This window comes from Betta splendens, chromosome 13 (genome assembly GCF_900634795.4).
Source record: "Betta splendens chromosome 13, fBetSpl5.4, whole genome shotgun sequence".
Taxonomy (NCBI): Eukaryota; Metazoa; Chordata; class Actinopteri; order Anabantiformes; family Osphronemidae; genus Betta; species Betta splendens.
Window position 1 is genome coordinate 2,933,238 of NC_040893.2, and position 20,129 is coordinate 2,953,366.

At 43.6% G+C, this 20,129-nt stretch overlaps 4 protein-coding genes across 7 annotated transcripts in view; 3 read left to right on the forward strand and 1 right to left on the reverse strand.

Annotated features, from left to right (window-relative positions):
- Window positions 1–7,365, forward strand: part of ulk2 (unc-51 like autophagy activating kinase 2) — a 29,143-nt gene extending 21,778 nt beyond the window's left edge. The window contains exons 18-27 of one of the 2 annotated variants that reach the window (XM_029170536.3): window positions 1,314–1,576; window positions 1,655–1,833; window positions 1,946–2,055; window positions 2,160–2,297; window positions 3,837–4,078; window positions 4,158–4,336; window positions 4,420–4,538; window positions 4,702–4,859; window positions 4,942–5,077; window positions 5,171–7,365. In XM_029170536.3, the coding sequence (XP_029026369.1) occupies window positions 1,314–1,576; window positions 1,655–1,833; window positions 1,946–2,055; window positions 2,160–2,297; window positions 3,837–4,078; window positions 4,158–4,336; window positions 4,420–4,538; window positions 4,702–4,859; window positions 4,942–5,077; window positions 5,171–5,235 (1,589 nt within the window). In that variant the 3' untranslated portion in view covers window positions 5,236–7,365. The remainder of the gene's footprint in view (window positions 1–1,313; window positions 1,577–1,654; window positions 1,834–1,945; window positions 2,056–2,159; window positions 2,298–3,836; window positions 4,079–4,157; window positions 4,337–4,419; window positions 4,539–4,701; window positions 4,860–4,941; window positions 5,078–5,170) is intronic. The other variant, XM_029170537.3, reaches the window with a different exon arrangement.
- The window catches only part of LOC129604987 (uncharacterized), a 70,126-nt gene that overhangs the window by 30,129 nt on the left and 19,868 nt on the right, over window positions 1–20,129 (reverse strand). The gene's annotated exons all lie outside the window — the stretch shown is intronic.
- On the forward strand, window positions 7,504–12,272 carry LOC114867671 (aldehyde dehydrogenase family 3 member A2-like). 2 transcript variants are annotated; one of them, XM_029170538.2, is made up of 12 exons: window positions 7,504–7,667; window positions 8,119–8,298; window positions 8,507–8,738; window positions 9,018–9,103; window positions 9,189–9,397; window positions 9,562–9,679; window positions 10,071–10,172; window positions 10,251–10,392; window positions 10,533–10,699; window positions 10,806–10,905; window positions 10,979–11,217; window positions 11,802–12,272. In XM_029170538.2, exons 2-12 carry the CDS (start codon window positions 8,137–8,139, stop codon window positions 11,820–11,822), a joined length of 1,578 nt encoding a protein of 525 aa, XP_029026371.1. In that variant the 5' UTR covers window positions 7,504–7,667; window positions 8,119–8,136; the 3' UTR covers window positions 11,823–12,272. The 2 variants fall into 2 exon arrangements, with proteins under 2 accessions (XP_029026371.1, XP_029026372.1); XM_029170539.2 differs by lacking the exon at window positions 10,071–10,172.
- Window positions 12,365–18,620, forward strand: LOC114867672 (aldehyde dehydrogenase, dimeric NADP-preferring-like). The gene is made up of 10 exons (XM_055513861.1): window positions 12,365–12,506; window positions 13,278–13,464; window positions 13,535–13,766; window positions 14,375–14,460; window positions 15,195–15,403; window positions 15,526–15,643; window positions 15,755–15,896; window positions 15,973–16,139; window positions 16,221–16,320; window positions 16,489–18,620. The coding sequence occupies exons 2-10, from the start codon at window positions 13,309–13,311 to the stop codon at window positions 16,800–16,802; spliced, it is 1,524 nt and encodes a 507-aa protein (XP_055369836.1). The 5' UTR covers window positions 12,365–12,506; window positions 13,278–13,308; the 3' UTR covers window positions 16,803–18,620.

Here is a 20,129-nt window from a genome sequence, read left to right on the forward strand (position 1 = left end):
TGCCCTTCTGTGCTTCGCTCATGTATTGACTCATGTGCCCACTTATCTTAGCTGCGATGATGCCTGACATGAACATCCATGTTGTGGAGAGGCAGGTTATTGTCCGGTAATTGGATGGGACTGTACCCTTTGAGGGATCCTTCATTATCAGGATCGTTCGCCCTTTGGCTAGCCATTCAGGGTGAGTCCCATCCCTTAGCAGCTGGTTTAATTGTGCTGCCAGGCGCTCGTGGATTGCAGTGAGCTTCTTTAGCCAGTAGGCGTGGATCATGTCAGGGCCGGGTGCTGTCCAGTTTTTCATACCTGAGACTCTTTGTTGGATGTCTGCCACTGTGATAGTCACTGGGTTCTGTTCAGGGAGGTTACTGTGGTCTTCCCTCAGATCCACCAGCCACTGTGCATTGCTGTTGTGTGACGCCTCCCTTTCCCATATACCTTTCCAGTACTGTTCAGTTTCCAGCCTTGGTGGGTCTGCTCTGCTGTTATTACCCTGCCATTGAGAGTGCACTTTCGCAGGTTGTGTTGCGAACAGCCGGTTTATTCCTCTGGCTTTGGTATCTCTGGTGTATCTCTTTAGGCGGCTGGCCAAGGCTTGTAGCCTTTGCTTGGCAGTTTCGAGTGCTTCAGGTATCAGCTCATTGGTTTCCGTGATTGTTGTGGTAGGGATCGCTTTCAGTGCTGCATTCACATTTTCCATGAGACTTTCTGATGGTACTTCACTTAGCCGTTGTAGTTGTCTTCGGGGTTGCCTGCTCAATCTCGCCATGAACTTATCTTTGTGTTCAGTCGCTGCCTCGCTCAGTGTATCTGTGCTCATTGGGGCTTCGTACCCAATTTGTGTTGTATCTCGTCAATCTCAATTTGTGATAGCAGTTGCTGTTTGTGGAAGTTGGAACACTGAGCTACTTGTTGCTTCGCCGTCAGCCTTGAATGTGGGTTTCTCCGTTCCCGTTCACCGCACATTCCTCACATGTAACCCCTTTGACTAAGGTTAATTGAGAGTAGCATTTCAATAGAGCCTTGTTCTCACATCTGAGCCATTTCTTTCTTGTTCCAGTAGCCCACTTCTCGCCAAGGTGCTCTGGTTTCCCAACACCTGACGCAGACCTTGTTAGACCGGGCAACATCTGAGAAAACCCTAAAGCCTATGGCCAGAGATCCTTAAAAGTTGTACAAATCTGACAACAGCAGCCCATAAAGATGTCCTAATACAATAGAAAACCTTTATTTGTCCCTCAATGGGGTAATTGACTTGATGGGGGGAAAATGGAAGCGTACTGGGTGAGATCTGACAGGTCTGTCACCTTCAACAGGTTCCCCTGCCCCATTGTCTCAGCTCCTTGGGGCTCGGCTTCAGAGTGCCCCCACCTTGACTGAAGTGTACCAGACCAGACAGAAGCTCCACAAACAGCTGTCCGATCCCCTTCAGCCTTCTTCCTGCTGCAGTCACTCCCCTCAGTTTGGCCGACCAGCCAACCTGGGTTCCTCCCCTACCAAGCTGCTGGGCTCCTCTCCTCGCACATCTGACTGGCTGCAGAAGTCTCCACTACCCACCATTATTGGTTCTCCCACAAAGGTGAGTGGACTAGTAGTAAACCCACAGATGGTTAATGCCAGTTATTTAAATTTGATATCTTTTTTTTTGTATAATCAGACTGTGTCGGCACCATTTAAGATCCCCAAAACACAGGCATCCTGTAACCTAATGGCCCTGGCAGACAGCCCCATGCCCACCAAGACGTTGGCAGACGCCCGAGACATATGTACTCACAACTGTAGCTCGTACCTTACCGGACGGGCAGCTGTGCCTGAGGCTAGTCGGACATTTGGCAGGTACAAATTGAAACCTCTTGGTTGTGCATTTGTTTTGTTAAGTCTATATATCCGTTAAGTTGAAATGAAATCTTTTACTACAACGCTGTACTACACTGATGTTTCCTGGCAGGTCTGTTAGTACAGGTCGTTTGTCTGAGCAGCAAACTAGAATTACCCTGGGTGGACAAGCATATCAGGGTAGCACTGACAGTCTGAACACAGAGCGACCTATGGACACAGGTATGAGTAGAGTACTTGTCATGTATAGCATAAATAACACTGTTGCATCATGCAGATTTATTTATTAGCTATTACAGGAAATAAGTGGTGTTGTGTTTCTGTAGCCCCTGCAGGCCCCAGTGGCCAGGCTCATGGTGGGTCAGCAAGTCCACGTACTGTGCTTTTCACTGTGGGCTCCCCACCCAATAGCACCACTCCTCCCACCTGCAGCCACTTGGGCACCCGGCCTCGCACCACCTCAGGTGAGGACCATAACAGATGGGTTGTGCCAGCAAGGCCACTTGTCAATACTACTTAATGTTCTCCCAGTTTTTTAGGAAATCAAGGCTGGAATTGGGAATGCCTCATATGGAAACATCAGTTACATATCTTTAATTCAATTCAATTTTATTTATATAGCGCCAAATCACGACAAAGTTATCTCAAGGCACTTTACAAGGTAAGGTTTAAGACCTTAAACTCCCTCTCTAACAAGGAAGAAACCTCCAGCACACCCAGGCCGAGTGTGGGCGGCCATCTGCCTTGACCGGGTTTGGGGTGAGGGGATAGTCAGAGAGAGAAAAGCACAGCAACAACAACCAAGAAACAACAGAGCACAGGCAGAATGGTTGGACCAGGAACTGGATACAGGATACAGGCAGGATGGTTCTAGCCGCAGCTACTCATCACAGGCACAGCTCTGAGTCCAATGATACCTGTAGGTGAGGACAGAGTGGGAGAAAGAGGGGGGGGGCAACTACTGGAAAGAAAGAGACAAGGATAGTTAAACATAGAACAATGATAGAAGGTTTTTGGATAGAAGACATAGAAGGAAACAGAGGAGTTCAGTGTATAAATTACATCCCCCAGCAGTCTATGTCTATTGCAGCTTAACTAAAAGATGGTTCCTGAGACTAACAATCATTACCTGAACCATCTCTAACTGTAAGCCTTATCAAAAAGGAAAGTTTTAAGCCTGATCCTAAAGGTGGAGTGTGTGTCAGCTTCTCAAACCTGAAGAGGGAGCTGGTTCCAGAGGAGAGGAGCTTGGTAGCTAAAAGCTCTGCCTCCCATTCTACATTTAAAGACTCTAGAAACCACAAGTAGCCCAGCACTCTGAGAATGAAGTGTTCTGCTGGGAGCATAAGGAACTATGAGGTCTTTAAGATAAGAAGGAGCTTTATCATTGAGTACTTTGTAGGTGAGTAGGAGAATTTTAAATTCTATCCTACAGGCAGTCAGAAAGAGAAGTCACATTTTTCCTACATTAGCTTCTCTGCACTAAGTCCCATCAGAACTCTGGCTGCAGAATTTTGAATTAACTGTAGGCTTTTTAAGGAGCTGTTAGGACACAATACGAATAAGGAGTTACAGTAGTCCAGCCTAGAGTTAACAAATGCATGGGTCAGTTTCTCTGCATCACTATAAAACTATCCACCGCCACAATATCCATGCCCATGACCAAGCACAGAGCCCTGTGGTACTCCATAGCTAAGCCTTGTGCATGTGGAGGATTTGTTATTAACATGAACAAACTGGAATCTGTTCAACAAATAGGATTTAAACCATCCCAGTGTTGTTCCTTTAATTCTGATGCTATGTTCTAGTCTCTGTAATAGAATGTTGTGATCAATTGTATCAAATGCAGTGAAGATCTAACAGGACAAGGAAAGAGATCAGACCATTGCCTGAAGCTAAGAGAAGATCATTAGTGACTCTACCCAGAGCTGTTTCCGTGCTATGCTGTTTTCTAAATCCTGACTGATATGTGTTTTTTGTTCACGATATTCTATTATCCTTAGTGGGCTCCAACAGTTCCACTGGCTCCTTGTGTTCCACCAGTGGTCGGGTCTATGTTGGATCTCCTCCGGGCATGGCAATGGGCTCCTCTCCTCCAGGAGCATTTGGATTTGGGCAAGCTGTCCCCGGAGCAGAGGGGGCACCTAGCAGTCTGCGCTATGTCCCCTATGGGACCTCCCCTCCTAGTCTAGAAGGATTCATAACCTTCGAAGCCCCAGAATTGCCTGAGGAGACACTCATGGAGGTAATATTGGGTCAACTGGAAAGCTTTTTAAATCTTTGCATTTTTTAGTTTAACATTAAAACTTGACCTTTTGCTACAGCCTGAGCACACAGATACACTGATGCATCTTCGGATGATGCTTTCATTTACTGACTGCGTCCTGGAGATGGCAGCAGTTCGAGCTGGAGGGACGGAGCTTGGCGTGTCTGTCGCCTCCCTCTACCCTCCCCACGACAGTGTGGTTGTGGACCAGATCAGCCAGCTCAGCAAAGACTGGGGGTAAGGGAAACTGTGGTATCTGTAGTGTTGCTGCAGAGTTGAAGATTTTTTCTGTTGTTAAATGATTGTACTGCCCTCTACAGGCAGGTGGAGCAGTTGGTGCTCTATATGAAGGCTGCTCAACTCCTAGCATCCTCCCTCCACCTGGCAAAGGCTCAGATTAAATCTGCCAAACTCAACCCTTCCACTGCTGTTAAACAAGGTAGGAACTTTAAACTGTGACCAGCATTTATGTGGAACTGTCAAAGTCTGTACAATCACATCATCTGCAGGAAAAAATGCTGTAGTTGTTTATTTAACCTTTGTCTATCAAACCTTCCATTACAAGTACATTTATACTAAAGTCACTCTCTGTCTTCTCTCAGTGGTGAAGAATCTAAATGAGCGTTACAAAAGCTGCATCTCCCTCTGTCGGCGACTGACAAACAAACTCAACCACTTCTTTGCTGACAAACAGCGATTTGTAGATGAAATTAACAGCGTTACTGCAGAAAAGCTCATCTATAATCATGCTGTGGAGATGGTGAGTGCTAAATACATACACACACACACACAAACATAATTCTTTGGTGCTATTAAGCACTAAGTTATGTTCCTTGCTTCAGGTTCAGTCAGCTGCTCTGGATGAGATGTTCAAACAGACAGAGGATATTGCCTACCGCTACAGCAAGGCTGCCATGCTTCTGGATGGCTTGTCCAAGATTTTACAGGACCCCACTGACATTGAGAACGTGATCAAATGTAAGCAAGTTAATCTTACATGGTGTAAGGCAGCAAACACTTCATTTAGAAAGATTTTGTTAATGTCTCTTTTTCTGTCTGTTTCCTCTGCAGACAAGGCCAGTGTGGACCGCAGAATCTCTGCCCTCTGCTACTGCACTGTCACGCTGTATGAGTAGCACACACATTCAGAGGGAATACAAAGACAGACTGACTAACAAGTTCACAAAACCACTGTTTTTTTACACTGTTTTCTGTAGCAGTTGAAGCACTTTTTTCCATTTGATTGGTTTATCATTATTTGTCATCATGTGTTGTACTGGTTGCATCATGAACTGAAATATGACTGATGCACAGGTTTTCAACCAAAGACGACTGCAGGTTCAGAAACAAAAAGGCTGAAACCAGACATGGACATAATGCAGTGTGCATGTCATTCTGCTCACTACTGTAGGTGACATCAGCTCCTATTAAGTGTTTAAGCTGATGTTCTTTTTATTTATTGACTCAGAAGTACATGGAGCTCGACAACTTCAATTACTATTGCAGAACAACATGGAAGAAATCAGCACATGTAAAAGTCCACATAGGACTTATACATAAAACGCAAACTTCTGTTACAGAAACTCAGCCATGAAAGACTAGGAACCTGCCAATGTGTCACACCTTCAAATAATTTTTTTGTGTTAATCGCTCAAGCACTTTATTGTGACTTGAGAGGACGAAACATGCATATGTGGACACGTGAAGGCGGCTGGAGAGTTTTGTAATCTTGCCTTCTTCACTCTCTGAACATACTCGCTTTACAGTGTGTGCATCAGCAACAGACTGAAGTCACACATTGCCCACAAGGTACAGCAACCTGGGTGATTAACTAAGCCTTTTACAAAGTCACATATCTATAGTTTGGTTAAAATTTGTATAGTGAATAGGCACTGTACTCATTTAGATTGATCTCAATCAAAAAGAATACTCGCAAGTAAGTTAACCCAGAGTAAACCCGCGAGGTGTTCATTTTGTTTTGTTAGGAAGTAATAGACTCAGGCAACCTCCTCAATCCTCTCAAGGAGGAGGATTAATGTGAATCCAGATCACTTGCTTTCTGAATATTAGGATGGAAACCAGGTCTTGTAAAATGCTGTTATGGTGACGCTGTGGCAGGCCCTTCCTTTGTCACCAAAGCAGCATTTAGCAGCTTAAAGTTGGTCGAATTACTCTAGTTACCTTGATAGCAAGTATCATTATGATATAAATGCTACAGTTTTTTGTTTTGTGTGTAGACGTAGCATTTGTTTTGTTTTTTTATGAAAATTTGATGTCTGCAAACGTGAATATTTGTAGATAGTTCACTTTTTTGTGGGGTGGTTAGTTAGGAGGGTCAAATAGCACAAAATGTTTTAGGTGCATGAATGATTCAAATACAGTTTTTGAGTTTGTAATTCATGTCTGCCAAGAGTTTGATATGGACGTTTTTGGGACACATTGGTGTGCCAAACTAAACCAAGTCATGGCAGCTCCAGAACATCTTTAGAGAGGATTTTCTACCAGACCTGCTCATTCAGTAGACTTTAACAGTGGTTTCTAAAATAAATGTGTTGTCATTTGAGATTTGATTTTTCACAATCTTGCACTGCCTAGCACCCCTACTAGTATTCAGCTGTTCTCCCAACAATGTATTTACTGTATGTATGAGTGTAAATACTGTGTATATATCACAGGCGCTTGCCAGGAGTAGAAGGCCAGTAGTGTGCAGTGGATGGGGAAGGAGGCGCCTAACTGTTGTCAAAGCAAACACAAGCCTACTCCTGTGTACAGGTGTAAATAAATTCATTTCCAATGTAAAAATGTGTATAAAGATATTTACAGGCATCCAGCAAACTCTGCCTTCCTCTCCCATGTACTGTTCTTTTTTCTAGACATATTTGGGTTTAAGGTTCCCTTCTTGTCATGGGAATCTCCCGAAGCCTTTCAGTGAAAACAGATGGCTGATACAAACCTACCAACTCTTTACTACATACCATTTTGTTTATAACTAATAACTAAAGGACTGTTTTTGAAGGTGAAGCATGGGGGTACCAAGTCTGCATCTACCCTGTAAAGCTCCTAGAATCTTTAATGTCTGTACCCTGTTGTGTTTGCACCTCTCCAGCTTGATATGAATGCATTTTGAAGAACCTCCTCCTCCTGTCAGTCACAACCCTGAAGATGCAACAGTGTGTGTTAATGCTCTACTTGTCTCTACTTGTTTCTCACTGAGGGTGTTTGTTCTTTATAAGATGCAAAATACAGTCTTGGTTGTTTAAAAACGGTCTGTTAGTCGTTTTAAATTTTCTTTGTTATTATTATTATTTTTTTGCAGATATTGAGTTATATACAATGCAGTAATGTTCTCTTTGGACAGACGGACCGTAACATAAGCTGGTATATGTTATTGTGTTATGGGAGGGCTCTTAGGTAACTGCGTAGATGATTGGTGCTTATCTTGATTGACACAACTTCGGACCAATTGCTGCGCTGGCGTCAACTCTGCATTAACTTTGAAACTCGGAAGCGGTTCACCCCACAGCAGCTATTTTTGAATTCTGTACAGCGAAGAAGTGGTCAGAAAAAGGTAATGGTCACATTAATATATTGTATAAACGATGCCAACGTCGACGGTGCATATTTCTAGCAGTATTGCTTTTACTATTACTACGCTTACAACGCAATTAAGCTAAGCTAACATGGACTAAATACAGTTCTTAACTTTAGCGAATGTAAAGTAGAGCAAAAGGTAACGCTTGCCTAATGTGCACTTACTTAGCTAATACAAACGCCTACTTTTATCAACACAATACTGTAGATGGCAGCTGTAATGTCTAACCTAACTCTGTTTAAACAAGTGTCAGTTGGACTATTTTCGTCCTGTTGAGCCGCATGTGATATTTACGACTCGCTGTTTATCGACAATATCTTCAATTCTGGGTTTATTTAACGATACACAATAAGTTTAACATATGCTACAAATTAGCGTTAGCGCCATTCGAAGTCGCCTATAATGGCCACTGACATTATCTTTTTAGGTCGTTATCTCCGTTGAGATGTCCCGGGAACAACTTGCTGTACAACAGGCCAGGAAGTCTTTCTTGACAGGAAGAAGCAGACCTTTGGCCTTCAGGGTTCAGCAGCTGAAGAATCTGCTGCGCTTTATTTCGGAGAGAAGAAGGGACATTTCAGATGCTGTCAAAAGGGACGTTGGCAAGGTGGGTGAGGATAATCAGAGCAGGAAAAAACTAGATGTAAAACCCAGGGAGTAAACACAGACAGCCACTAAAAACTGTAAGCCTTAAAATGTCGTTACCACTATTACTTTAGCATTCACTGACCTATATAGATATATGAAATTATAGACAACAGTAAGCACATGGACAAGTTGAAAAACATAAAACGGATCTTACTCTGTTATTTCAGAGTGAACATGCTACTGAGCTCTTTGAGACACTTGGACTGGAGGGAGAGATCAAACTGGCCATAGACAGGATGGCAGAGTGGGCAGCCCCACGGCCGGTCGAGAAGACCCTCGTCACTCTATCAGATGAGGTTTACATCCAGCCAGAACCTCTGGGAGTGGTACTCATCATTGGGGCCTGGAACTACCCATGGGCCGTCACCCTTCAGCCACTAGTTGGTGCTATCGCTGCTGGTACCAAATACACTAATACCTGCAAGCATACAATATATTTGGCGATAGATGCACAGTTGTTACCGTGGCCTCTGGCATAGGTATGGTGATTAATATAAAGAACCAAAATAATCGTCCCTGAAGTTATGAAGTGCATGTCAGGTGTGCTTTGGTGTGAGTACGTTTTCTGTATGTACACCATGACCATACAGTAGATACAAATTCAAATCATCAAATTATGATTCAGATTTTGACATAATTAGTTTGGTTAAATTCCACTGACGCAGGTCTGCTTTTCAGGTAATGCAGCAGTGATAAAGCCATCTGAGGTCAGCTCACATTCCTCACAGGTTATGGAGAACCTTCTCCCTCAGTATCTTGACAAAGTGAGTTTTCTGCTTGTTTCATATTTTAAGTCAAGTCTTTATCTCAATTTATGGCTACTGTAGATAAATGTCTTACATTTTCTAGGATCTGTACCCAGTGGTCGCAGGTGGCGTTTTAGAGACTCAGGAGCTACTGAAGCAAAGGTTTGACCACATCTTCTACACAGGAAGCAGTACCGTGGGGAAACTGGTGATGGAGGCTGCAGCTGATCACCTCACCCCGGTGACGCTGGAGCTGGGAGGGAAGAGTCCCTGCTACATTGACAACAACTGTGACCTCACTGTTGCATGTCGGTCAGTGTTTCCCTTAAAAGAAATGTTGTTGTTGTCTATTATTATAAGTTCAATTTCCAAACAACAGAAGAATCCACCTTTCCTTTTTTTTTAGGGTAATGGTCACTATGTGTATATCTCTTGTATCTATTTTCTCGTATGTTTATTTTATTCTTCCACTACAGCCGGATCACATGGGGGAAGTTTGTTAACTGTGGTCAGACATGCATTGCTCCAGACTACATCCTGTGTGAACCTTCCATTCAGAGCAGAGTGGTGGGGGAGATTAAGAAGAGCATCAAGGTTGGTCTAAAATTCACATATTAATGTAATTTTCAAAATGGGACTTATATTACTTACTTTTCTCTACAATGATGAGCGGCTGCTTTGTTTGGACACAGGCCTGAGCATTTGTGGGAGACAATGCATTTACTAATGCATATCAGTGTGTATATATGTATATATGTATATATGTATATATATATATATGTATATATATATATATATATATATATATATATATATATATATATATATATATATATATATATATATATATATATATATATATATATATATATATATATATATATACACACTGATATGCATTAGTAAATGCATTGTCTCCCACAAATGCTCAGGCCTGTGTCCAAACAAAGCAGCCGCTCATATATATATATATATGAATGAGCAGGCCCTGAGCACCAGAGCCATAGAAGCCCAGATCTACCACACCAGACAAGACCCAAGGTGTAGACTGTGCAAAGAGGCCCCTGAGACGGTCCAACACATAACTGTGTGTGTGTGTGTGTGTGTGTTTAAAATTAAACAACTGGCCTAGGGATACTAGAACATATTTTGTGTCACTCTGCAGGAATTTTACACAGACAATCCAAAGACCTTTGCGGACTACGGACGCATCATCAACCAGCAACACTACAAGAGGATTATGACCCTGATGGAGGGGAGCACTGTTGCTGTTGGTGGAGACAGCGATGAATCTCAGTGCTATATAGGTACAGTATGTTTCTTTGTGCTTAATTTAATTTGTGCTTTGCTTTTGGCTATTTAATGACATTACTTCTGTATCTGAGCAGTATCAGTAAACCTTGGCCTGTGCTCCTCGAATGACTTGCTGCTTCCTTTACCTTGACAGCACCGACCGTGTTGAAGGATGTTAAAGTGGAATCCAAAGTGATGAAAGAGGAGATCTTTGGGCCCCTGCTTCCTATCGTCACAGTGAGTGGCGTGGACGAGGCGATCCAGTTTATTAACGGGAGAGAGAAACCACTGGTTGTCTACGTTTTCTCGCACAACAGTAAGGTAAAAGTCATCACACATTTTATAGAAGTTGAGCTTGTGTTCCCGATGTTACCTTCTCACTCTACTGCTCTGTTTGTTTGTTTGGCTTGCTCTCTCCCACAAACAGCTGATTAAAAGGGTTATCGCTGAGACCTCCAGTGGTGCTTTCCTGGCTAATGACTGCCTGGTCCACTTTACTGTCAGCTCTCTGCCCTTTGGAGGAGTGGGTAAGTGTATGGAGCTATCAAAATTTGCATGTTCATGAATCCAGTATAACTGCTGCTCCCATTTCATGGACAGGTAACAGTGGCATGGGCTGCTACCATGGTCAGCACGGCTTTGATCAGCTCAGCCACATGCGCAGCTGTCTGATCAAGCGTCTGAACATGGAGGGAGTGAACAGCATGCGATACCCACCGCACACCGCCAAGAAACTGAGCTGGGCTCGATTCCTTTTGCTTAAGCAAGTGAATGTCTCCAGGCTCCACCGCGGGGCAACACTGGCCATGTTGGTTGCCTTGGCAGTGTTGGTGGTGAAGGTGAGGAACTAAAAGCGGTAATGTTTTATTTTACTGTTCTGGAGAGGGAAAGGAAATTTTGTACAAAAATAAATTCTGGAACTTATTTTACTTAATTACTTAGGTTATAGTAATTTCACTTACCACTCTTGTTTAATCTCTTATATTTGATGTAAGCTAAAATCTAAATGATCATCTCTAAAGCTGGATTAGATCTTGTTGGCTTCTCCGTTTTTTCAACTTGTCAGAGCCTGTTTATTAACAGTGGGCTTTTGTCTGACTGTTGTAAATAATAACTTACTCACGTTCCTAACACTCCCAGATATAAGTTCTCCTCCTCCGTCTTACCCACAATTGCACAGGCTTGTGTCCTAACACAGCAGCCGCTCTGTCTCAAGCAGACAATGTGTGGTGTTGTTTAGAAAATGTAAGCAGAGAATGCCTCCTTTTCTAAGCTCCCTTTAATTACCCAGCATGCTTCATTGTCTTCTGAGAAATGTCCCCTTGTTTTGGTTGGTCCCACCACCTATGTTGACATTTACATTTTTGTTCTTGTGAACTTTTAAACTGTGGGTTACTTCTGTTTGCTAAACTCTGTCTTGCAGCGGTTCCTGCGATCAGGCTAAGCAGCAGGAAGCTGTGACCTCGGGACCAGGTGATGTGAAGTCCTGTAATTTCCTAATCCGTGTGCAGACACACTTTTTATTGCGTTTGTAAAATCCGGATCTGTATATTTAAAGTGACCTAGTAAATGGAGACTGTATGGTTACATGTTACAAAAAATACTCCTTCATCCTTAGTATTTTAGAGCCAGTTGTTTCCCGTGATACCACTGCTTAACATTTGCTTCAGTTTAATTCAGATGTTTTGTTGTTTTTATTGTGTCTTTAAACACTGTCTTTAATGACTGTAGGCTTCATAAATCTCACCAGTGGCGACTTGTCAACCAGATCTCAGTGTTATTGTAATGTAAGGCATGGACACTGTTTGAGATAAATGTTGCAAAAGACTCCACACAATTCATTGAGCAAAACCAACTTATCTAATTATTGAATAAAGATGCTGCTTTGAATGAATATGTTTGTGTGTATTTGTGATGGGGAGGGCTGACGCTCCAGTGACTGAGCCTCAGTAAACTGATCCTTGAGCTTTGTGACAGACGGTGAATAGAGCACACAGTAAGTGAGCGAGCGGGTGAGTGAGTCAGGCAGTGACCCCACAGCGTGTGGAGCATCTGAGCTGCTGTTGGGGGAAAATTCACCAGGATTTCCTATAGAAAGCACTGGATGTGTGTTCTCTGTGGGACTTGGGTGAGTTTATTTTATTTATTTATTTTTTTTACTTGACATGAATCATGCCTTCATATAGGCCTGTTAAAGCAGAATTTGGGAGGAAATGTGTTGAACATCAGATAAAACTTAAACAGGCTTTGAAATCTTCTGTACAATCGGATATGGTGAGCACAGGTGTTATGTTTATTCAGATAAAGATGTTATTCAGCATTAGATACCAAATATAAGTTACTCATAAATACTAGTCTATTTTCAGGAACAAAGCAGCAGTTGAAACGTAAAATAAATAAATAAATGAGCCAGGTCCATTTTTATGTTTATATTTTATTCAAATAGACATCTAAATGTCACACATGCCAGTTGTGACGGGGACAGGGACAGAGAACACTGATCCAAATCTTTCAATCAAAAAAATGTTTTAACTGTTTGCAGTTTACAGCACAAATTAGAAATCATGGTGGACAGTACTGTAGTACTGAAATGTTATGTCTGAGCTGCCTGTTGTGTCTTACTTAACCTCAATAATGCTCTTTTCTGTGACTAGTGGTGCAGTTTGTTGTAAAAAAACTAAAAAGCTGAAATCCAAATAACATGTTTATTGTAAGTATTATTAAAAAATTATATGGATCCTTTTTCTAGAACAGCTTGTGCAATATATCTATGACATGATGCGCAACGGTATTTGTGTGTGTGTGTGTGTGTGTGTGTGTGTGTGTGTGTGTGTGTGTGTGTGTGTGTGTGTGTGTGTGTGTGTGTGTGTGTGTGTGTGTGTGTGTGTGTGTTTTACAGCTGATACCTGTGTACAGCTTCAGCTGTCTGAATGGAGAGGCAGGCAGTGCACCGGGCCAGGGAGGCCTTCCTTAGTGGCAGGACGCGACCTGTGGAATTCAGACTGCAGCAGCTTCAAGCTCTACAGAGGATGATCACTGAGAAGGAGACAGAGATCTCCACAGCTGTCAAGCAGGACATCAATAGGGTGTGTGGATACAAACATGGTTACATAGAATTACTTGCATGTGTCTAATTAATTGCTGGTTCTTATACAGAGCCAGTATGATACTCCCCTCTTGGAACTGATTGGCATCGAGAATGAGATCAAGCTGGCTGTGGACAAGCTGAAGGATTGGGCAGCTCCTCGACCTGCAGAGAAGAACCTCTTCACTCTGTCAGACGAGGTTTACATCCAGCCAGAGCCACTGGGGGTGGTGCTAATCATTGGAGCATGGAACTACCCCTGGGCTCTCACCCTGGTGCCGCTGGTTGGAGCCATTGCTGCAGGTGCATGAGTTCAGACTTTCATCAAGCAGGTTTCTAATTGGCGCTCAACACAGGCATGTCCAGGTTTCACAGCAGGCGTGTTTAGAACATTCAGTGAAACATTCAAATAAGGTCATCTAATGACATTGGCTGTGTGTGTGTGGACACTAATGGAGGACAGATTGTAAAAACATGCAATGTGATAAGTTGTTTAGAATACATTTGAGTATGTGCCCAAGTCTCATTACTTACAACTTAAGTATAGAGATGTGTGAAACTATTATTTTATTATTTACTGTTTGTGCATTAGTCCAAAAAATAGTTTGAGTTGATGATTATTATTATTCTCAGAGATGTTAGTGAGTGAGGGGGGGAAGGAGGGCTGGAGGGAGGTGAAAGAGATCAGGATAAATCATGGCATAAAACAATGAATGAACAATGAATAGATTAATGGTCCACAAAAAACATACCGTATTAGCTAAGGAACCTGGAAGAGAGCAACAGAATAAGCAGAGAAAAGGACAGTGCTAAAGAAAATGTGTCCCCATGTCAAAGAATAGTGATGGAGATGATGTGGAGGATGAGCCTGTAAGAGGACTGTGATCTCATCATATTGTGTCCCTCTGCAGGGAACGCAGCCGTAGTGAAGCCGTCGGAGCTCAGTGAATATTCATCGCTCCTCCTCCGGGCTCTGCTGCCTCGCTATCTGGACAAGGTCTGAACACCAGCTTCTATTGTTAATGGGAAAATGTTGAGTTATTCCAGTGGAATCTTCTCTGTCCAAGTTCAGTTTCATTAATATGGCTTCAAGTAGCAGCTGTACTGCAGCATGTACTTAACGTGTGATTCAATCAACCAAATCAAACTTTATTCATATAATGGCAAATAACAACGCAGTGTAGACCAGGCTAAGACCATGATAAAATGTGTAATAAACAATAATTAAGACTAATGTCATATAAAAATAAAACAAAACAATCACACCCCTTACTCATGTGCAGTGGACACATTCAAACGGGAGAGTTAAAGGCTTAGATTTAAACATGGCCAGTTCAGCGGTCATCCTGGTCTCCAGAGGAGCTAAACCAGAGCCGTGGGGCTAGGACCTTGGATGGATCAGGTGGCCTGAATATGAAGGTGCAGAGCCTTAAGAAACATTTAAAACTTAAACATAACACGAAACTCAACTAGCAAGCAATGGACGGAGAGAAGCACAGGAGAATGTGACAGCACCGTAAGATGAGGTCAGAAGCTTAGCTGCTGCCTTCTGGACAGACGGGAGACCACAACTAAGAATAATGCCAACGTACAGGGAGTTAGTGCAGTTTAGAGCTGATGAGGGTAAATAATCTTCTACACTGTGAAGGCTATGTGTTAGTAACAAATCCAGCCAGGGCTTTACAGATCAGTACCAATGTGGTTAAACGTGTCTGTTATGCTCATGTCCAGGATCTGTACCCTGTGGTGACTGGTGGCATGTCAGACACCCAGGAGCTGCTGAGGCTGAGGTTCGACCACATCTTCTACACAGGAAGCAGTACCGTGGGGAAACTGGTGATGGAGGCTGCAGCTCATCACCTCACCCCAGTGACGCTGGAGCTGGGAGGGAAGAGTCCCTGCTACATTGACAAGAACTGCGACATCAGGACTGCCTGCCGGTATAGCAACCATCCCTTAACTAGAACCCAATGTCAGAGAGACTGTGTGAAGCATACATGGAAGTAAGAGAGGCTCAGATGTCGAATGCCGTGTTTATGCCTCTGTGCTTGGTTTACTTCAGTCGGATCACATGGGGAAAGTTTGTGAACTGTGGTCAGACGTGCATTGCTCCAGACTACATCCTGTGTGAGCCCTGCATCCAGGGCCGAGTGGTGGACTGCATCCGACAAACTCTACTGGTAACCTCTAAACTCAGACCTCTCGCCTGTCGGGACAATGGAGCGGCCTGCTGACCTGAACACTTCTGGCCACCATATGCTTGTCATTCTGTTGTGTTTGATTGATTTCAGGAGTTCTATGGTGCTGATCCTAAATGCTCACCAGACTATGGTAGAATCATCAACCAGCGCCACTTCAACAGAGTAATGGGCCTGATGGAGGGGTACACTCCAGTAGTGGGGGGGCAGAGTGACGCCTCACAGTGTTACATTGGTAGGAGGACACAGATTCACCACAGGCATGTCTGCTCTGTAGCAGATCCTAATGAGCGCTGATGTTACCCTTAAAGCCCCCACCGTGCTGAAGGATGTGCCCCCACACTCCAGACTGATGCAGGAGGAGATCTTTGGCCCACTGCTGCCCATCGTGGCTGTGAGTGACATGGACGATGCCATTCGCTTCATCAACGAGAGGGAGAAACCTCTGGCCCTCTACATCTTCAGCACTGATAAGCAGGTGAGGGGAGCAAGAGTTTGAATTTTTCAACGTCATCTTTCACTTTTCTATATTTAATGCTTTTTTCACCTCTTGTAAAAGGCCACAAAACGCATGATTGACGAGACGACGAGTGGAGGAGTCACAGTCAACGATGTGATGATACACTATACGCTCAGCTCTCTCCCCTTTGGTGGTGTTGGTACGACCCAACTCACTGTATTTTACTGTTTGCCTCTAGTTACAATAGACCCTTAATTGAGACTGCAAACACAAGGTTACACATGGACATACCTGTAGTATTATGGGCTATTTGAAGGATGCCATGTTGACACAAAATGCATCTAAGTGTGTTGTTTGCCCCGTCCAGGTCAGAGCGGTATGGGCCGGTACCATGGTAAACATACCTTCGACCAGCTGAGCCACCACAGGGCATGTCTGATCCGCTCCCTGGGTATGGAGCGGGTCAACCTGGCCAGGTACCCTCCCCAGGACCGGCGGCGGGCCCGCAGGGCTCGCATGGCCCTGAAAACCCCCCTGATTGACATGTCCAAAAGGACGCTGATCTGGGCCATCGCTGCCACCGTCATCGGCTGTGCCCTGCTTATCACGCTACTGATCGTCCTCCTCATGGCCGCAGGCCTCTACTGTACCTGCTGGTACTGGAGAGGCTTTTATTACTAGACAGATGAGAACAAGGTGGAGCATGTCCTGTTTTATATTCTGATACCTTCTCCCACTAACTGCTACTAGTTGTGTGATTATTTTGTATCAATTTTTAAATCCTGTGTGAATTCACTTTGTTCTCACTGGGTAAGGAAATAAGAACACGTTTTCAAGCAAGTGGTTTTAATTTGATCCAAGAACCTACAGATGACTTAACCAAGTCACATGAGAATAGAGACAGATTCTTTGTGAGAACATTGAGGTGAGAGCTGTGACCCAAAGCAAAGCTTCACATATGGAGTAAACCAAACATCATATAACACATTTTAGTAATACTACTAATTATTTTACTTATTATAAACCTTCAGGTCCTCTCGGGGTTCTCTGGCTTCCACCCACGGTCTGAAAAACATGCATTAGGTTAATTGGTCACTGTAAATTGCCCGAAGATGTGAGTGTGTGTGCTTGAATGGTTGTGTGTCTGTGTGTTGCCCTGCGATGGACTGGCAACCTGTCCAGGGTGTACCCTGCCTCTGGATAGGCTCCAGGAAAAGAGAATTATGAAGTTATGAATAAACTTTGCCAAGTCGTGTTTCAAACTGTGTGCCCATGAGAATTTTAAGCCATGTGTCTAGACGTTGAAGAGTTAAAAGATAAAGTCCAGCAGTGTGATGAATCATCTCTGTTTGAGTTCTCACAAATTGCCTGTTTGCTAACAGGAGAGCTGCTCCTTGGGACAGCTCACACCTCCTGCTCCCAAAGGTGTGTTCTCTAAAAGCACCTTAAATCCATCGTCACTGAACTGTAGGTGCTCCTTAGGACTTATTTCAGTGAACAGGCCTCAAACACTACATCGGATACCTTCCAAGCAGACACCTCGTTCCCACAGGCTCCGGATGATGAAAGCTGTAATTTCTCCTCCTTTGAAGCGTGGTTTTATGCTAGCAGAGGGAGTTGGGAGGACGTCCCACATCAACTAGCCAGGAAGATGGATTTAAATGTTGGCTTCCATGATACTTTGCCTCTCAATACTCATCTAAGTTAATTATTATTATTATTATTAACTTTGTTTGATTAGTTTTGATTTTGATTTTTTTTAATTTTGAAGTCTTGTTAGCGTTTTCTGTTTATAAAACTCACTTTTAGTTGCTTGTGTACAGACTTGTCTTTGTTTTTGTCCAGCTGCTGCTAACCCTGCACGTCCCTGCCCCCCCAGCACTGGATCATTGACCTAGTTGGACTGGTTCCATTCTGCTGCTGTATCATCCTTGCTGTGTTCTTTCCCCTCATCACTAGAGTTAAACTTTCCACTCTAGAACCCAGATGGTGACTCCTTACAGAAAACGTGGACAGGTCACCAGTCCATCGCAACACATAGACAAACAACCATTCACACACACTCACACCTTCGGGTAATTTAGAGGGCATGTTTTTCGGACCGGGAGGAAGCCGGAGAACCCGGACAGAACCCACACGAACAAGGGGAGAACAAACTCCACTCGCACCCAGTCTGCCCCGGGAATTGGGGCGTAATCGGGGTGGCTGTGAGGCGACCGTGCTACCCAATGCAACACCGTGCCGCCCCTTCCTCAACATAAATTGAGACAAATCTAGGACAAAAACACCTAAAGTATTCTAAAGAAAATAGCAAACAAGAACTAAGGGTGACATGGCAGAAAGTAGGAGGAGAGAAACACAAGGACCCTGACATTGAGTTGTGATGTGATCCTAGTTTTAGATGTGTACATTCACTTTACATAACAGTATTCATTCGCATTGTACTTGTACTGAAGTAAATTAATTCTGTGATTGATTAAAGATGTATTTCATTAAGGACCATTACACTTTTGGCTGTGCTCACACATGGCAGCACTTCGGAGAAATGCCCTTCTTTTATTACTAATGAAAATGAAACATATGGAACTAAGAACCAGGTTGTAAAAAAAAAAAAGAATGATCCTTTAAGGCCTGAAGTGCTTTGTCTCATCGAATGAGCCAAATCCTTCTGTGGTGAGACAAACTGTTAAAATGGTTAAGGTAAAAATTCAAACAGCCTGCCAGTATTTGTGACACCTGGGCTTGCCATAGAACAACGCCTCCTCTACTCGGCACACACTCCGTAGCCTCGATACAGAGCATCACATCACAAGTTTTTAACACCCCTCTCATTCAAAATGTCTGCTCGTGTTCACATCTGTTCCTATGGAAGCCCGTTTCCACCACTGGAGTAAAAACGTAAAAGACCGTATTTTCTCAAAAGAATGACTTACTAACTCGGAATATTGAGATACCTTCTCGAAATAATGACTTACTAACTCAAAACATTGAGATATTTTCTTAATATTTTGATTCAGTAATTCATTATTTCAAGATACTTTATATATTAAATATTAAGATACTTTCTCAAAATAATAAAATAATTTCCCGGAAATAATAACTTAGCGATTTCTAATAATGAAGTAGAGTTACTAAATCTTTGCCAAACAAACGCCGGTCACCCCCACTGTGATGTACTTAATGTGTAGCTGCCTTGTTAACGCCCCCCTAAATCTTTCTTAGGAAATGACCTGCAATTACACATTCATTCACCAGGTGGAGCAGTGATGTGTAATATATAGTACCCCTAAGGTTGGGGTACTATATATTACACATTCAATTCCCTTCTCACCCCACGCGGGTGGTCTCATCCGTTTTCCAAGCTCGGATCCTCTACCAGAGGCCAGGAAGCTTGTGGGTTCTGCGCAGTATCCTTGCTGTTCCTAGGACTGCACTTTTCTGGACTGAGATGATGTTTTTCCAGGGATCTGTTGTAGCCACTCCTCCAGTTTGGGGGTCACTGCCCCCAGTCCTTCAATCACCACAGGCACCACTCTGGTCTTCACCTTCCAAGCCTTCTCCAGTTCCTCTCTGAGCCCCTGGTATTTCTCTACTTTCTCATGTTCCTTTTTCCTGATGTGTTTGGCTTGGTATTGCCACATCAACCACGACGGCTTTCCTCTGCTCTTTATCCACAACCACAATGTTTGGTTTGTTCGCCATTACCATTCTGTCCCACAGGATCTTGGCTCGCTCGTTCTCTACCACCTTGGGAGGTGTTTCCCACCTTGACCTTGGGGTTTCCAGTCCATACTCTGCGCAGATGTTCCGTGCCAGCCACTTGGTTATGGTGTTCCATGTATGCTTTCCCTGCCAGCATCTTACACCCTGCAGTTATGTGCTGGACCGTCTCAGGGGCCTCTTTGCACAGTCTACACCCTGAGTCTTGTCTGGTAGATCTGGGCCTCTATGGCTCTGGTGCTCAGGGCCTGCTCCTGTGCAGCCGGGATGAGTGCCTCTGTGCTGTTC